General features: G+C 46.9%; 1 protein-coding gene across 1 annotated transcript; it reads left to right on the forward strand.

The window, feature by feature from the left end:
- The first annotated feature begins 618 nt into the window (after positions 1-618).
- On the forward strand, positions 619-11,625 carry LOC126030690 (SEC14-like protein 3). Its single transcript, XM_049788903.1, has 12 exons — positions 619-716; positions 1,875-1,950; positions 2,099-2,142; positions 2,231-2,290; positions 4,294-4,482; positions 5,566-5,661; positions 6,290-6,350; positions 7,568-7,651; positions 9,484-9,590; positions 10,124-10,263; positions 10,368-10,537; positions 11,283-11,625. The coding sequence occupies exons 1-12, from the start codon at positions 663-665 to the stop codon at positions 11,402-11,404; spliced, it is 1,203 nt and encodes a 400-aa protein (XP_049644860.1). The 5' UTR covers positions 619-662; the 3' UTR covers positions 11,405-11,625.
- Positions 11,626-13,349: the final 1,724 nt, after the last annotated feature.

A 13,349-nucleotide genomic window follows, 5' to 3' on the forward strand; every position in this document is an offset into this window, starting at 1 on the left:
CCCCAAAAAAAAAGATATTGCTCTTGACAGGCCGGGGGATCATATGGGATGCCAGGATTCGAACCACCATCCTTCTGTATGCAAGGCAAACGCCCTACCTCCTTGCTATCTCTCTGGCCCCAAAGCAAGTATTATTAATGCTTGCTGCAGAAGAAGAACATGAGCTACCTCCCTTGGCAAAGTGAATGGATGATTCCTGGATCCAGCCAGGCTCAGACCCCTCTCCTGGCAGAACAGCAGAAAGAGTGACCTTTGGGGATCCCTATGTGAGGGGTTGCTTCAGCAGTGAGATGCAGAGTTGGGACCAGTGGAGAGTGGTTCATACTCTCCTGAAATTGTCTCTTTTGGGGACCCTGGGGGAGTAGAATCCAGAGATGGCTCTGCACTCTGCCTGGACTCCCCCTTGGCCAGTCTCATTCCTCCAGCCTCCTCTGCCTCGAGGCACGGCCTCTTGGGCCTGCCCCCCACCCAGCCCTGTCCTGCAGCCAAACACGAGAGCTCACTTAATCCCAATTATGTAATATGCAATCCAACCGTTGGCCAAGGAGGTGGGGCCTGGACCACTCCCAGGAGCAGGGGCAAAAGACCTGAGCTGGTCAGCACCACAGGCTCGGTTTCGCCTCTGTCCACAGTCCCTGTGCCAGCCTCCTTCCTTCAGCATCATGAGCGGCCGAGTTGGAGACCTGAGTCCTAAGCAAGCAGAGGCTCTGGCCAAGGTGAGAGCTTTTTTTTCCTGGAGGATGCGTAGAGGGTTGACTCCTTAGAACCCCACCTCACTCTGCTGGCTCAACTTGTCCTGGACATGGTCTCTGTTGTCACCTCTCCCAGAGTTTGGCCCTACAGGGCCCAGGACATCAGTGATTTCAGGGCAGGAGCTGAGAAACAATCCCACTTCCAGGCAGTCATGGCACTGCAAGATGGAGCCAGGCTCCTCATTCAGCACCCACATAGGGAACTCTCTCTGGCAGCAGCTCCCGCTTTCTTCCTTCCACATTCCCAGAGGTTACTTCAGTGGTAGTGTCCATGGACTCACTTTGATTCTGTCCCCTTGCTTAAGCCAGCAAGCAGGCCATGTTATCATCCTGGTGGTGAATGGGAAAGAGGAGGCAGAAGTATCAGCTATGTTTGGGGCTGGAGTGATAGTATGCGGGTAAGGTGTTTTCCTTGCATGTGGCCAATCTAGCATCTATCTCCAGCATCCCATAGGTCCCGAGTCTGGCAGGGTGATTCCTGAGTACAAAGTTAGGGGCATTGCTGAATGTGGCTCAAATCATTAATAATAATAACAACAATAATAAGACCCGAGTGATAGTCATAGCGGTTAGGGTTCTTGTCTTGCATATGGCTGACATGTGTTCAATTGTCAGCTTTCCAAATGGTCCCCCAAGTCACCAAGAGTGATGCCTGAATGCAGAGCCAGGAGTAAACCCTGAATACTGCTAGGTGTGGCACAAAGACAAAATACATAAATAAAATTGATTTTTAAATAATAATAATAATAATGTATTAGCCATATTTTTGCAGGAAAATAGGATCCTGAAGTAGGAACTTAGGCAGTCTAAGCTGAAAAGAAGTAAGATTCCATTTGCATTCCAAGCCACTTAGCCCCCACACCCACCTGTAGCCATCATTCCTTCCATCCACTCACCCCATCTTTCTTCTCTTTCTCCCCCTCTTGCCTCTGTCCAGTCCTCCATGTTGAATTTCCTTTATACTTCCACCCAGAGTCATCTTTCCTTCTTCCCATCAGCCCACCCCTCCAGCCAATGGGGGGGGCAGGTCTGGAGAAGGAGGGCGAGAGTGGGCTAGCAGACAATGAACAAGGCTGCCAGGGTTCGAGCAAATGCCCCTTCAGTTGGTGTCTCTCTTCCCAGTTCCGGGAAAATGTCAAGGATGTGCTGCCAGCCCTGCCCAACCCTGATGATTACTTCCTTCTGCGCTGGCTTCGAGGTGAGGACTAAGATGGGGGAGTCCAGAAGAGGGGTGGGGGCAAGGAAGAAGGGTACCACTCAGGTCCCTGGGGCCTTTGTGAGCACCTGTGGCTCAGGAACAAAATCAGCTGCCTTGGCTTCATCCTCCACTTTCCACCTGCCTACAGCTCGCAGTTTTGACCTGCAGAAATCAGAGGCGATGCTTCGAAAGGTGAAGTCCACCCCCTCCCTGCTTCTTCCCTGCCCAGCTCTGGGATGCTGGGAGTCGGGTGGGGTCTGACCTCTCTTCTCCCTTTCAGTACATGGAGTTCAGGAAGACTATGGATATTGACCACATCCTTGACTGGCAGCCACCAGAGGTGAGCCGCAAATCCCATCCCAGCAGGCACAGACATGGTCCCCAAGTTGCCAGGAGGAGCTGCAGGGACCTCGCACAAATGACACAAACCTGAGAGGCCTGTGGCAGCCTTTGGGCCCATGGACATCTCATGTGTAATAATTCTGAATGTTTCCTCCATGCTGAGATCCAGAACTGGATTTAACCACCTTCACAAGCTGGGAGGTAGCTCAGGATGGGAGCATATGCTAAGCCCGTGCAAGGCTCCAAGTTTGATCCCCAGCACACAGGGCACCCAAGCCCAATCTGGGTGTGGTTCTAAAGGTCCTTGGTAACCCAGTCCTGAGCTGCACCATACAGGTCCCAGCACAAAACTATAGGAGCTAGCCTTTTTGGGCCAATGGTCCCTGCAGAGATCACTGCCACCATCCCCTACCCAAGTAAAGACCTTTACCTGCATGCAATCATTAAATTCTGCATCCTCTAAGGTTGGTGCTATTGGCCCAGGTCTCAAATGAGGACATTGAGGTCCTAGTATGGGTGCAGTCGGTTCCTTAAAGTCCCTCAGTGCATAAGAGCAGCTGGGATTTGAACTCAGGGACCTCTAGTCTCAGCTCATTGCTCCTACCATTAGCCTTTGCCTCTGTACCCACACTATTCCTGAAACTTGATCACAGTCTCTGATCCAGTGAGAAAGAAATAGTCCTCCAGGAGCTGGGGAGACCTCCCAACTGTTGATGTCTTAGTCAAATTATGGCCGCCATCTTAATTGTTTAGTACGAGCTCTGGGCTTATCTGGGCACTGCATAGTCCCCTGAGTCCTGTTAGGAGTGATCCCCAAACACTAAGCCCCAACACTGCAGAAGTGGCTCCCAAATAAAAACAATTAATGAATTATATTCATTAAAACAAAAAAATGAAGCAAACAAAAACAAAACAAACAAAAATCAACAACAATCCCATGTAAGGTACCTCTGAGCACTGCCAGGAGTAATCCCTATGCAAAGAACCAGAAGTAAGCCCTGAGCATAACCAGGTGTGATCCACTTTCCATCTAAAAATAAAAAAAGAAAGAAATAGGAAGGCTGCTAGATCGGGCCGGGCGGTGGCGCTGGAGGTAAGGTGCCTGCCTTACCTGCGCTAGCCTTGGACGGACCGTGGTTCGATCCCCCGGTGTCCCATATGGTCCCCCAAGCCAGGAGCGACTTCTGAGTGCATAGCCAGGAGTAACCCCTGAGCGGCACAGGGTGTGGCCCAAAAACCAAAAAAAAAAAAAAAAAAAAGGAAGGCTGCTAGAGAGATTTGCTGAGCAGGTAGCTGTGGCTGTCATACTAGTTTGAATCCCAGGACTGCATATGTCTCCTGGGTTCTACAAGGCATGACCCCTGAGCACCACATGTGACATCCCCTAAAAATAAATTAATTAGGGGCCGGGCGGTGGCGCTAGAGGTAAGGTGCCTGCCTTGCCTGCGCTAGCCTTGGACGGACCGCGGTTCGATCCCCCGGTTTCCCATATGGTCCCCCAAGCCAGGAGCGACTTCTGAGCGCATAGCCAGGAGTAACCCCTGAGCATCACCGGGTGTGGCCCAAAAACCAAAAAAAAAATAAAATAAAATAAATTAATTAGTTAAAAAAAAAACAAAAAGAATTAATGTCTTTGATCCAGACCCAGCTAAGATATGACACTGAAGGTCCCTGCTATGAGAAAGACTCCTCTGCAGGGACCAGCATGATAGCACAGTGGGGAGGACACTTGCCTTGCACGCTGCCAACCTATGTTTGACCCCCGACGTCCCACATGGTTCCTTGAGTCCACCAGGAGTGATTCCTAAACACAGATGCAAGAGTAACCCCTGAGCACTGATGCATATGGCCCCCAAACAAAAAATTCTCCTCAGCGGGCCTCTCAAAACTCTCATCTGCACAATCATGTAGTCTTTCAGGGAAGGTACCGCACATATTCCTCATTCTGGTGGTCTCTGGGGAGGTGTCAAAGGCCAAGTGCCATATGATCTTCACACCCAGGTGATCCAGAAATATATGCCCGGTGGCCTGTGTGGCTATGACCGTGATGGCTGCCCCGTGTGGTACGACATCATTGGGCCACTGGACCCCAAAGGCCTGCTGTTCTCCGTCACCAAACAAGACCTGCTCAAGACCAAGATGCGGGACTGTGAGCGCATCCTGCATGAGTGTGACCTGCAGACTGAGCGGGTAAGACCCAGGGGGCAGGTGTGGGGAAGTGGCTGCCCTAATGGGGCCTGGAGCACACCTATCACCCTCCCCCACCACCACCCACAATCCTGCCCCTTCCTGACTGAGTGGCTTTTGAAAGTCCCCTCCCTCTCAGAATATTTTTCCTTGCCAAACAAACAGATTAATGATTAAATCAAGGTTGCAAAGATCAAAGAAGGCATCACAATAAATAAGACAGATTTCTCTATAATATTCTCTAAACATTGGTTCCTTCTCTCAGGATAACCCCACACCAGTATCCACACACCTATCTCTGCCTCTGACCCCTAATGTAGATGGCACCTTTCCTGAGCCACTCCACCAGGGCCAGGATCTTTTCTTGGGTTCTTATAACTCATGTGGAAATCTGTGATCACTTGGTTGCTTCTTGTTCTCCCTAGCCAGACTATTACTCCTTTTTTTTGGAGGGTTCACACCCGACAATGCTCAGGACTTGCTTCTGGTTCTGCACTCAATGATCACTACTGATGGGGCTCAGGATACTATATGGATCAAATATGGGATCAAATTTGCTGTGAGATCAAACATGGGTTGGTCGTGTACAAAGCAAGTACCCTACTTGCTGTATCCTACCTGCTCAGGACCCAGACTGTAACTTTGAGAACAAGTTGCATCATTGAGACAGAAATATGACATTCTCATGTTTGATAATGAGCTTTGAGGTTGAAACATGACATTCTCATGTTTGATTATGTCAGACACTGAGAAATAGGACATTCTCAGTGTCTGACTCAACATAGATCCTTAAAAGACTCCTCTGGGCAAATTGCACTATGAAAGGATAAATCAACTGGCAGTATGAATGGGTGGAGCAGTGAATTGATGTTTGGGAGGTCAATGGGTGGATTGGTGGATACACAAATGTATATATACACAGATATGTGTATGGACACTGGCTGAGTAGTTAATGAATAATAGATGAGTAAACACATTCACTGCCTTGTCTTTTCTCTCCTGCGGGTCATAGACTAGGTTACTGTCTCCTATGTTCTTAGTCAGCCCATTGATCCATGGAGCTGATCATTGCTCTCATCTATACAGCTAGGAAAGAAGATTGAGACCATTGTGATGATATTTGACTGTGAGGGTCTGGGACTGAAGCACTTCTGGAAGCCTCTGGTGGAAGTGTACCAGGAGGTGAGGCAAAGATTTCTGGGAGCCCCCTGCTTACTTTAATGATCAGTTCAAACATCTGAGACCTTGCTGCTCACTCAGAGTCAAGATTTGCTCAATGTGGGGGACCCCCTCACTGCAACTCAGGAAACCCCAAAGGTTTCCTGAAAGATACTGCATAACTGGTTTCAAGGTCACTCTGTGCAGAGATCAAAGGGGCCAGCTTCTTCCAAGCCTCTCTCAGTGCTGCCACCCCCAGTTCTGAGACAGATCACTTTGCCCTCTCCTTTTTGTGGTTTCCTCGCCTGCAGGATGGGGATGCTGAGTTTACATCCCAAAAAGATATAGGGAAACTTCAGTGCATTGATTACAGATCACTATGCAGATTTCTAGCAAACAATGAGCATTAACCAACAGTAGTCTTCATGACTACTATACTCCTGTTACCTTAGTATTTGTTCTAAAATAATTTATGACTTGTAATTATTAACAGGATGTGGTTGTAAAGACTGAGACTAGAAGAGCCCCTTCCAGGGGCCAGTGGAAGTGATGAAAATAAGGAAAATCCTCCCACTCCATCTAGAACCCTGCAAAGATGATGATGGTAGAATGGGAGATACAAACTCTAATGAGGTCTTTCTTGGTTCTACAGTTCTTTGGTCTCCTTGAGGAAAATTACCCAGAGACCCTGAAGTTTATGCTCATTGTAAAAGGTACGTGGCAAGTATTTCACTTTCTTCTGTCTATTTCTTCATTGCCCCTAAGTGCTAATAGCCCCTTCATCCCAAAGGCATAGGGAGGCAAGTTGGTTGATTGGTTGGTTGGTTGGTTGGTTGGTTGGTTGTCTTCATGCACATCATAGAGTGTATGTAACTCTGTGATGTGCTCTAACTGGAACAGAGAAAAGTTTTAAGTAAATGGTACCTCAGTGGTTGGCCTTACTGTGAGAGGAGGCACTTTCAATCACAGCTCTCCAGGTATACACCCTGGCTCTTCTCACCCACTCTTCTCTCCCCCTCCCCAAACCACCTTTGGCACTGGAAGATAGCCCAGCCCAACCTGGTCTTTCTTATCTACTGCCTTCTAGAGGCCACAGTTGTCTTGTGAGTGTTCATCCTGCTTTCCTTGCTGACTTTTCTCTTCCTTGAACAAAAGCCTCTATTTTTTTTTTTTACTTCTGTCATATCGATAGTCATCCCTGATATATCTGTTACAGAACTGGTACCATATGGGTGGGAATGAGTATTTGAGTGGCTGTTTGGGTGGTTGGATGGATAGAAAGATGAATGTATACTTGATGACTGTTTGGCTGCTTAACTCATTGCTTGGTACAGTTAGTTAACTGGTTGTACTAAGCTAAATGATCATTTGATTGGTTGTCTAGTTGGTTGGTTAGATTGTTAACTTAGTTGACAGAGTGACTGGCATTTGATTTGATTGGCTGAGTGAGTGGCGAGTGGCATATCAACAAATTGGTTACTAGTTTGCTGTTTTCTAGATCTTGATTCATTGGATAAGATAACTCAGATTGTTTGAATAATTGGTTGGTTGGTTATATAAATTTGTGTTGAGTAGAGAGGGGCATTAGTTGCGCAATGTGATAGGTATTACACTAGATCCGATCAGAAGGTTGACAACCTTCTGAAGGTCGACTTATGTGTTGATTGGTTGCTTGATTGTTAGGTAAACAAATTAAGGAATTCGTTTAAATGTGAATTGGTTGATTTATTGACTCTTGATTTGTTGACAGGTTGACAGATATTTATCAGCTAGATGACTAGTTGGTTGAATGGTTTGCCCAGTGCAGACCACTGGAATTTCCCAATGTTATTCATTGTTGAGTATAACTAGTATGAAATAAATAGAATTATAATAGAACATAAAAGAAAATAATGTTATATTTTCTATTTTTCTTGTTGTATATCTCCAGCCACCAAACTGTTTCCTGTGGGCTATAACCTTATGAAGCCCTTCCTGAGTGAGGACACTCGTAGAAAAATTGTAGTGCTGGGAAGTAAGTAGCTCTGATTTTGTCCTCTGATGTCTGTGCATAAATTTTGAAGTGAGGTTTTCCATCATCCCATCAATTTGTCACCCATACAAATGTCACCCAGAGTTAGAAACTACACTTCCCCCAAAATGAGATCCATCTTAGACAACAGGGGTGAGAGTTATCTTTGCCTGTTCTCTTCTTTGGTGACTAATGCCTCCATGCCTTTTTCTTTTAAGGTTAATTGGCTGGTTGGTTGATAATAAACATCTGGGTTTTGACCTCAGTTTCTTTTTTCTTTAATTGTGACTAAAGTGCATAACACAGAATTATTTACAGTACATAGTGACAATGAATGAAGGGCATTCCCACCACCAATGTTGTCCTCCCTCCCCTCCTGTTCCCAGCATGTCTCCCATATCTTCCTCTTTTACCCCCCAGAATACTAGTGTAACTGTTCTCCACTTTACAGCTTGTTGTAGATTGAGTATCTTTTCTGTCATTGACTTTGGGTTTGGTGTTCCAGTCTGATCATTTTTTTTATTTGCACTACATGTTCATATGACTGGTCCTGGTATCATCATTTTCCCCCTTCAATTTATGAGGCTGAATGATTCAAGTTATGCTATTCTGTTGGAGATAAAAAGGTTAAGGAAAAGAGAAGAAAAATTTGGTATCAACTACTAAAAAAAAAATCACCAAATAATATCCACGAGAATGAAAGGGAAGGAAAAAAGTGGAAGAAAAAGGAGATGGAAAATATCAAAAACAAAACAAAACAAACAAAACAAGAAAAAGGAATGTTGGAGTGGCAGGGTTTGGTGTTCTCCCCACTTTTTTTTTTTTTTGCATAGGCACAGTAAGTATTGGGAAAGGAAGGAAATTCCCGTGGCCTAAGAGATTCAGGGTTTCTCCACTCTTGAAGCATGTTGTCATGGGAACAACCACTGGCTCCATACATACTCATTGCCATATCCCAGGGTTTTTTGTGGTGTCAGGAAACTTTCCTCTTGGTCAAGGATGAGAAAATCAGGCAACTGTAGCTAGCAATCTTGGTATTTGCGCATTGACCTCAGTTTCTAATCACCTCTCAGTGCTTGTAAAAGCAAGCTGGAGTGAAAGTGATGAGGACAAGATATAAGAAGAATAGACACGGTTCTAAGGAGGATTACCAAGAAAGGACCAGTAAATTAACAAAATTAACAATGTATATACTTGATCAATTATTAGGCAGTCAAATGTATGACAGAATAAATTCATTAAGTAAAAAAGAGTAGGTTATAATATGATGTGAGTAGTATGATTTATTTTGGTAAAAACTAAGATAAAACAAAACTCCCCCCCCCAAAAAAAGTAAGGGGCCGGAGAGATAGCATGGAGGTAAGGCGTTTGTCTTGCATGCAGAAGGTTGGTGGTTCGAATCTCGGTGTCTTACATGGTCCCCGGAGCCTGCCAGGAGTAACCCCTGAGCACTGAGGGTGTGACCCAAAAACAAACAAACCAAAAAAAACTAAGATAAAACTCTAGAAGAAAATGTAACATAATTTTAATGTGTGACTAGCAAGAAATAAGTTGACTTTTCATTTTATTTTTTGTGTTTTATGGATTTTTTTCTAATTCCATAATATATATAATAGGCTATAATATATAGCCTCATGAGTACATATATTTGCTCATTGTGGACAAAACATTTCAATAGCATATGATGCCTGCAGGCATTTTGTGCCTCCAGAAACTGGGAGGTTGAGGCATTAGACCTGAATGCTTAGCTGCTATATGGCTCTTCTCCACTCTCATCCCTCAGGCTCATGGGTACCCACAGTCTTATAGCCTCCCCTCAACTTTTTTGTCCTTAGCCAACTGGAAGGAAGGTTTGCTGAAACTCATCAGTCCTGAGGAACTGCCTGCTCAGTTTGGAGGAACCATGACTGACCCTGATGGGAACCCCAAATGTTTAACTAAGGTATTAAGAACCCCAGGACAGGAGGATGAATGTGAGAAGAGCTTGGTTTCTTTCTCAGTCACTCCTTCATTCTTCATTGCGCAGATGTCTGTGCAGAGACCTTGAGAGATAAAGGGACCCTGAACTCCTGTACAGGACTGTCAGCAAATCTTAGGCAAAAAAAAAAAAAAATAAGAAAATGGGGATGGGGTGATATTTAGGACTCTTTCTAGCTCTTAGCACAGGGATCACTCCTGTGATGCTGGACAGGGGGGTCTGTGTGGCAGTACCAGAGATCAGACAGGGGTTGTCTACATTCAAACCAAGTGCTTTAACCTCTGTACAGTCTCTCAGCCCCCCCCCCCCCCGAAACAAGACGTTTTGATGCAGATGACTGAATTGGAAAGGGAAGTTCCCAGGGGGTATAAAAGATCAGGCTTCTCTAGGGGAGAAGAGAAACGAGTGAGGAGATGTGCAGGAGCTGGTCACAGGCAGGGGAAAGGGTGTGAAAATGTCTGGGAGAGAGGAGTGAGTTCCGTGTCTCATGCCCACAGATCAACTATGGTGGGGATATCCCCAAGTCTATGTATGTGCGGGACCAGGTGAAGACACAGTATGAACACTCGGTACAGATCAGCCGCGGCTCCTCACACCAGGTGGAGTACGAGATCCTATTTCCAGGCTGTGTTCTCAGGTAGGGACAGATGCCCACTCCCTTCTGGCTGGACCCTTGCCCTCTGGGAACCATCAGATGCAAAGTGGCTGCTGGTCTTCATCCTTTCCACCTCCCAAATCCAGGTGGCAGTTTGCATCCGATGGGGCCGACATTGGCTTTGGGGTTTTCCTAAAGACCAAGATGGGGGAGCGGCAGCGGGCTGGGGAGATGACAGAAGTGTTGACCAGCCAGCGCTACAACGCCCACATGGTGCCTGAGGATGGGAGCCTGACCTGTGCAGAGGCCGGCGTGTGTAAGTCTCTGCCCTGTCTGGGCCTCAGATTTAGAAGGAGTTCCCAACACACAGTTTAGAGGAGGAAAGGGAATAATGGCCATATGGGGGCCACCCCACCTCAGTTGGAACATTCATCTCCACAGTTGACCCTGGGCTCCACATTCACAGATGCCCACTGGGCTCTGAGAGCCAGAAAGGCACAAGCTGGTGGACCCTGGGGGAAACAGATGAAGGATGACTTTGTAGTTGCCATTTCCCCAGTAGCAAACCTAAGAGGTAAACATATATAGGGTCATACAGCTGAGGGCGTTTGGAAAGGGGCTAATCTCAGGGAAGCTACAGAGTCCTGGCCAAATCTTAGGGAGCTAGACCCGGAGTTTGTCTACCTGCAGAACAGAGATTCCAACCACTGTCTTGCTGGTTGGTTGTGAGGAGGCAGGAATCACACCCAGCTCTGGCCCAGTACCCACTTCATAGAAGGCAAGCATTGTCTCCAGGTTGGAGACAATAAATGGGATGCAGTGGTCATTGTTCCCATTACCAGTTGGTGCAACCAAAGCCAGAACTGGGCCTGAGCCAGGAGACCAGTTGGTTACTTGCAGGCTTTGCTCAGGGCTGACAGTTCCCAGGAGGAGTGGTGGGAACATGGCCCAGGTTGGCAGGTTAAGTGGAAACACGGCCTGATTTCCCTGTAGAATGGGAAAGCAAGCTCAGAGAATGTGAAGCCAGCCCCAATTGCCCTTCTGTTTCTCTGTGCCCCCAGATGTCCTGCGCTTCGACAACACCTATAGTTTTGTCCATGCCAAGAAGGTCAGTTTCACAGTGGAGGTGCTGCTCCCAGACGAGGGCATGCAGAAATACGACAAGGAATACACCCCTGTGTAGGCAAACTCTTCGCTTCTCAGAGACTCAGCCCTCTGCTTCTCTCTCTCTCCCCCTCCTCACTGATCATTATTTGTCCTATTGACTCTGTGACATGAGTGAGTAGAAGAGCTGCCTTGTGGGAGTCTATGCTGTGCTCAGATCAGGAAAGAAATGAGAGGCAGGGCCCTGAGGATGTCAAAGTTGTGGGATACAGGGAGGCAAACAGAGAAGCAAGAGGCAGATGGCAGTCTGAAACCCAAGAAATAGCAATATGAATATCAGACCTCTGCCCTCACTTCAAAAAGCATGTGTTTGTGTCTGAATCTCTTCCCCCAATGATCTATGAGCTACATGACTTGGAAATGCATCTAAATTCCTTTTATTTCTGCTCCTTAACTAGTTGATGTTCAATATTTGTGGTGTTGAGAGAGGTAGGAAGCAAGTGGTCCATGGATGGGTGGGCTAAGAGCAGGCCAGATAGGGTTGCAGGTTTCAGCACCGTGGACAGAGACAGTATCTTGGAGAGAATGGACTTGCCTGGGGGAGACCCAGTGGATCTGCGCCCATATTTCTGGCCAGGGCCATCCCCTTGAGTAGGTAGCCAATACCCCCATCAACCTTTGACTCGAAGCACATAGCTTCCCAAGTCAAGTGTTGTCACCTCTACCTCCTTCTTTTGCAACTCACAGCTTTAGATTTTGAGCAATTAAAAGAACTTTTCTGGGAAGCAAAAGGAAAGCAGAGTCACATCTGGCTCTAGCTGCCACATAGCGATAATAATAAAACAATCACAGCTCTCTTCGGGTGAGTGCTGTCTATGTCCCCCTCACCAGCCACTCTCAGTGTCACTTCACACTCACACCTCCCTCGAGGCCACTCATCATGAAGGGAAATGAGGGTTCAGAGAGGTGACATCACTCCCCCAGCGCATCCACTTCTCTTAAGTGACAGATCCAAGACCCAGGGCCTTTGGGGAGTATCTTCAAAGACACTGCTCTTAATTAACCTTCTATTATCATCTCTTAAGACAAATAAGAGAAGGGGCTGGAGAGATAGTACAGCGGTAGGGCATTTGCCTTGCTCGCAGCTGATCCAGGACAAATGGTTGTTCAAATTCGGCAGCCCATATGGTCTTCCCCTTCCCATGCCTGCCAGGAGTGACTTCTGAGCACAGAGCCAGGAGTAACCCCTGAGTGCTGCCAGGTGTGATTCCCCCCCCAAAAAAAAGACAAATAAGAGGGGCTATAGAGTGAGTACAGCCTTGCATACAGCTGACTCAAGTTCAATTCCTGGAATCTCATATTTTCCTTCCTAAGCACCGGCAGGAGTGATTTCTGAGCTCAGAGCCAGGAGTTACCTCTGAACACTCAAAACATAACAAAACAAAAGACAAATAAGAAGACACAACATGGGGCTGAAGCAATAGCACAGCAGTAGGGTGTTTGATTTGCACGCAGCTGATCCAGGATGGACCTCGGTTCGATTTCCGGCATCCCATATGATTCCCCCAAGCCAGGAGTGATTTCTGAGCACGTATCCAGGAGTCACCCCTGAGTATCACCGGGTGTGGCCCAAAAACAAAGAAAAAAAGAAAAGAAATGGGTGTTAGAGCTACTGAAAAGAGAGGAGGAGGGGGCAGAGGAGGAAGAGAAGAAATCAACTTGAATCTTAGCCCATATTTTGTACTACTTCATGTCTAACATTCTAAACACCTGCAGACCAGTTCTTAAAGCCTCGAAACAGGTGCCAATTCATTAGCTGGAGAGTGAAAACCACTGTCTCCCACAAATTAAAAAAAAAGAGGGGGGCCAGAGAGATAGCACAGTGGTAGGGCGTTTGCCTTGCATGTCGTGGCTGACTCAGGACAGACCTGGGTTCGATCCCTGGCGTCCCATATGGTTCCCCAAGATGGGAGCAATTTCTGAGTGCAGAGCCAGGAGTCACTCCTGAGCATCACCGTGTGTGC

The sequence above is a fragment of the Suncus etruscus genome, chromosome 15 (genome assembly GCF_024139225.1).
Source record: "Suncus etruscus isolate mSunEtr1 chromosome 15, mSunEtr1.pri.cur, whole genome shotgun sequence".
Classification (NCBI taxonomy): Eukaryota; Metazoa; Chordata; class Mammalia; order Eulipotyphla; family Soricidae; genus Suncus; species Suncus etruscus.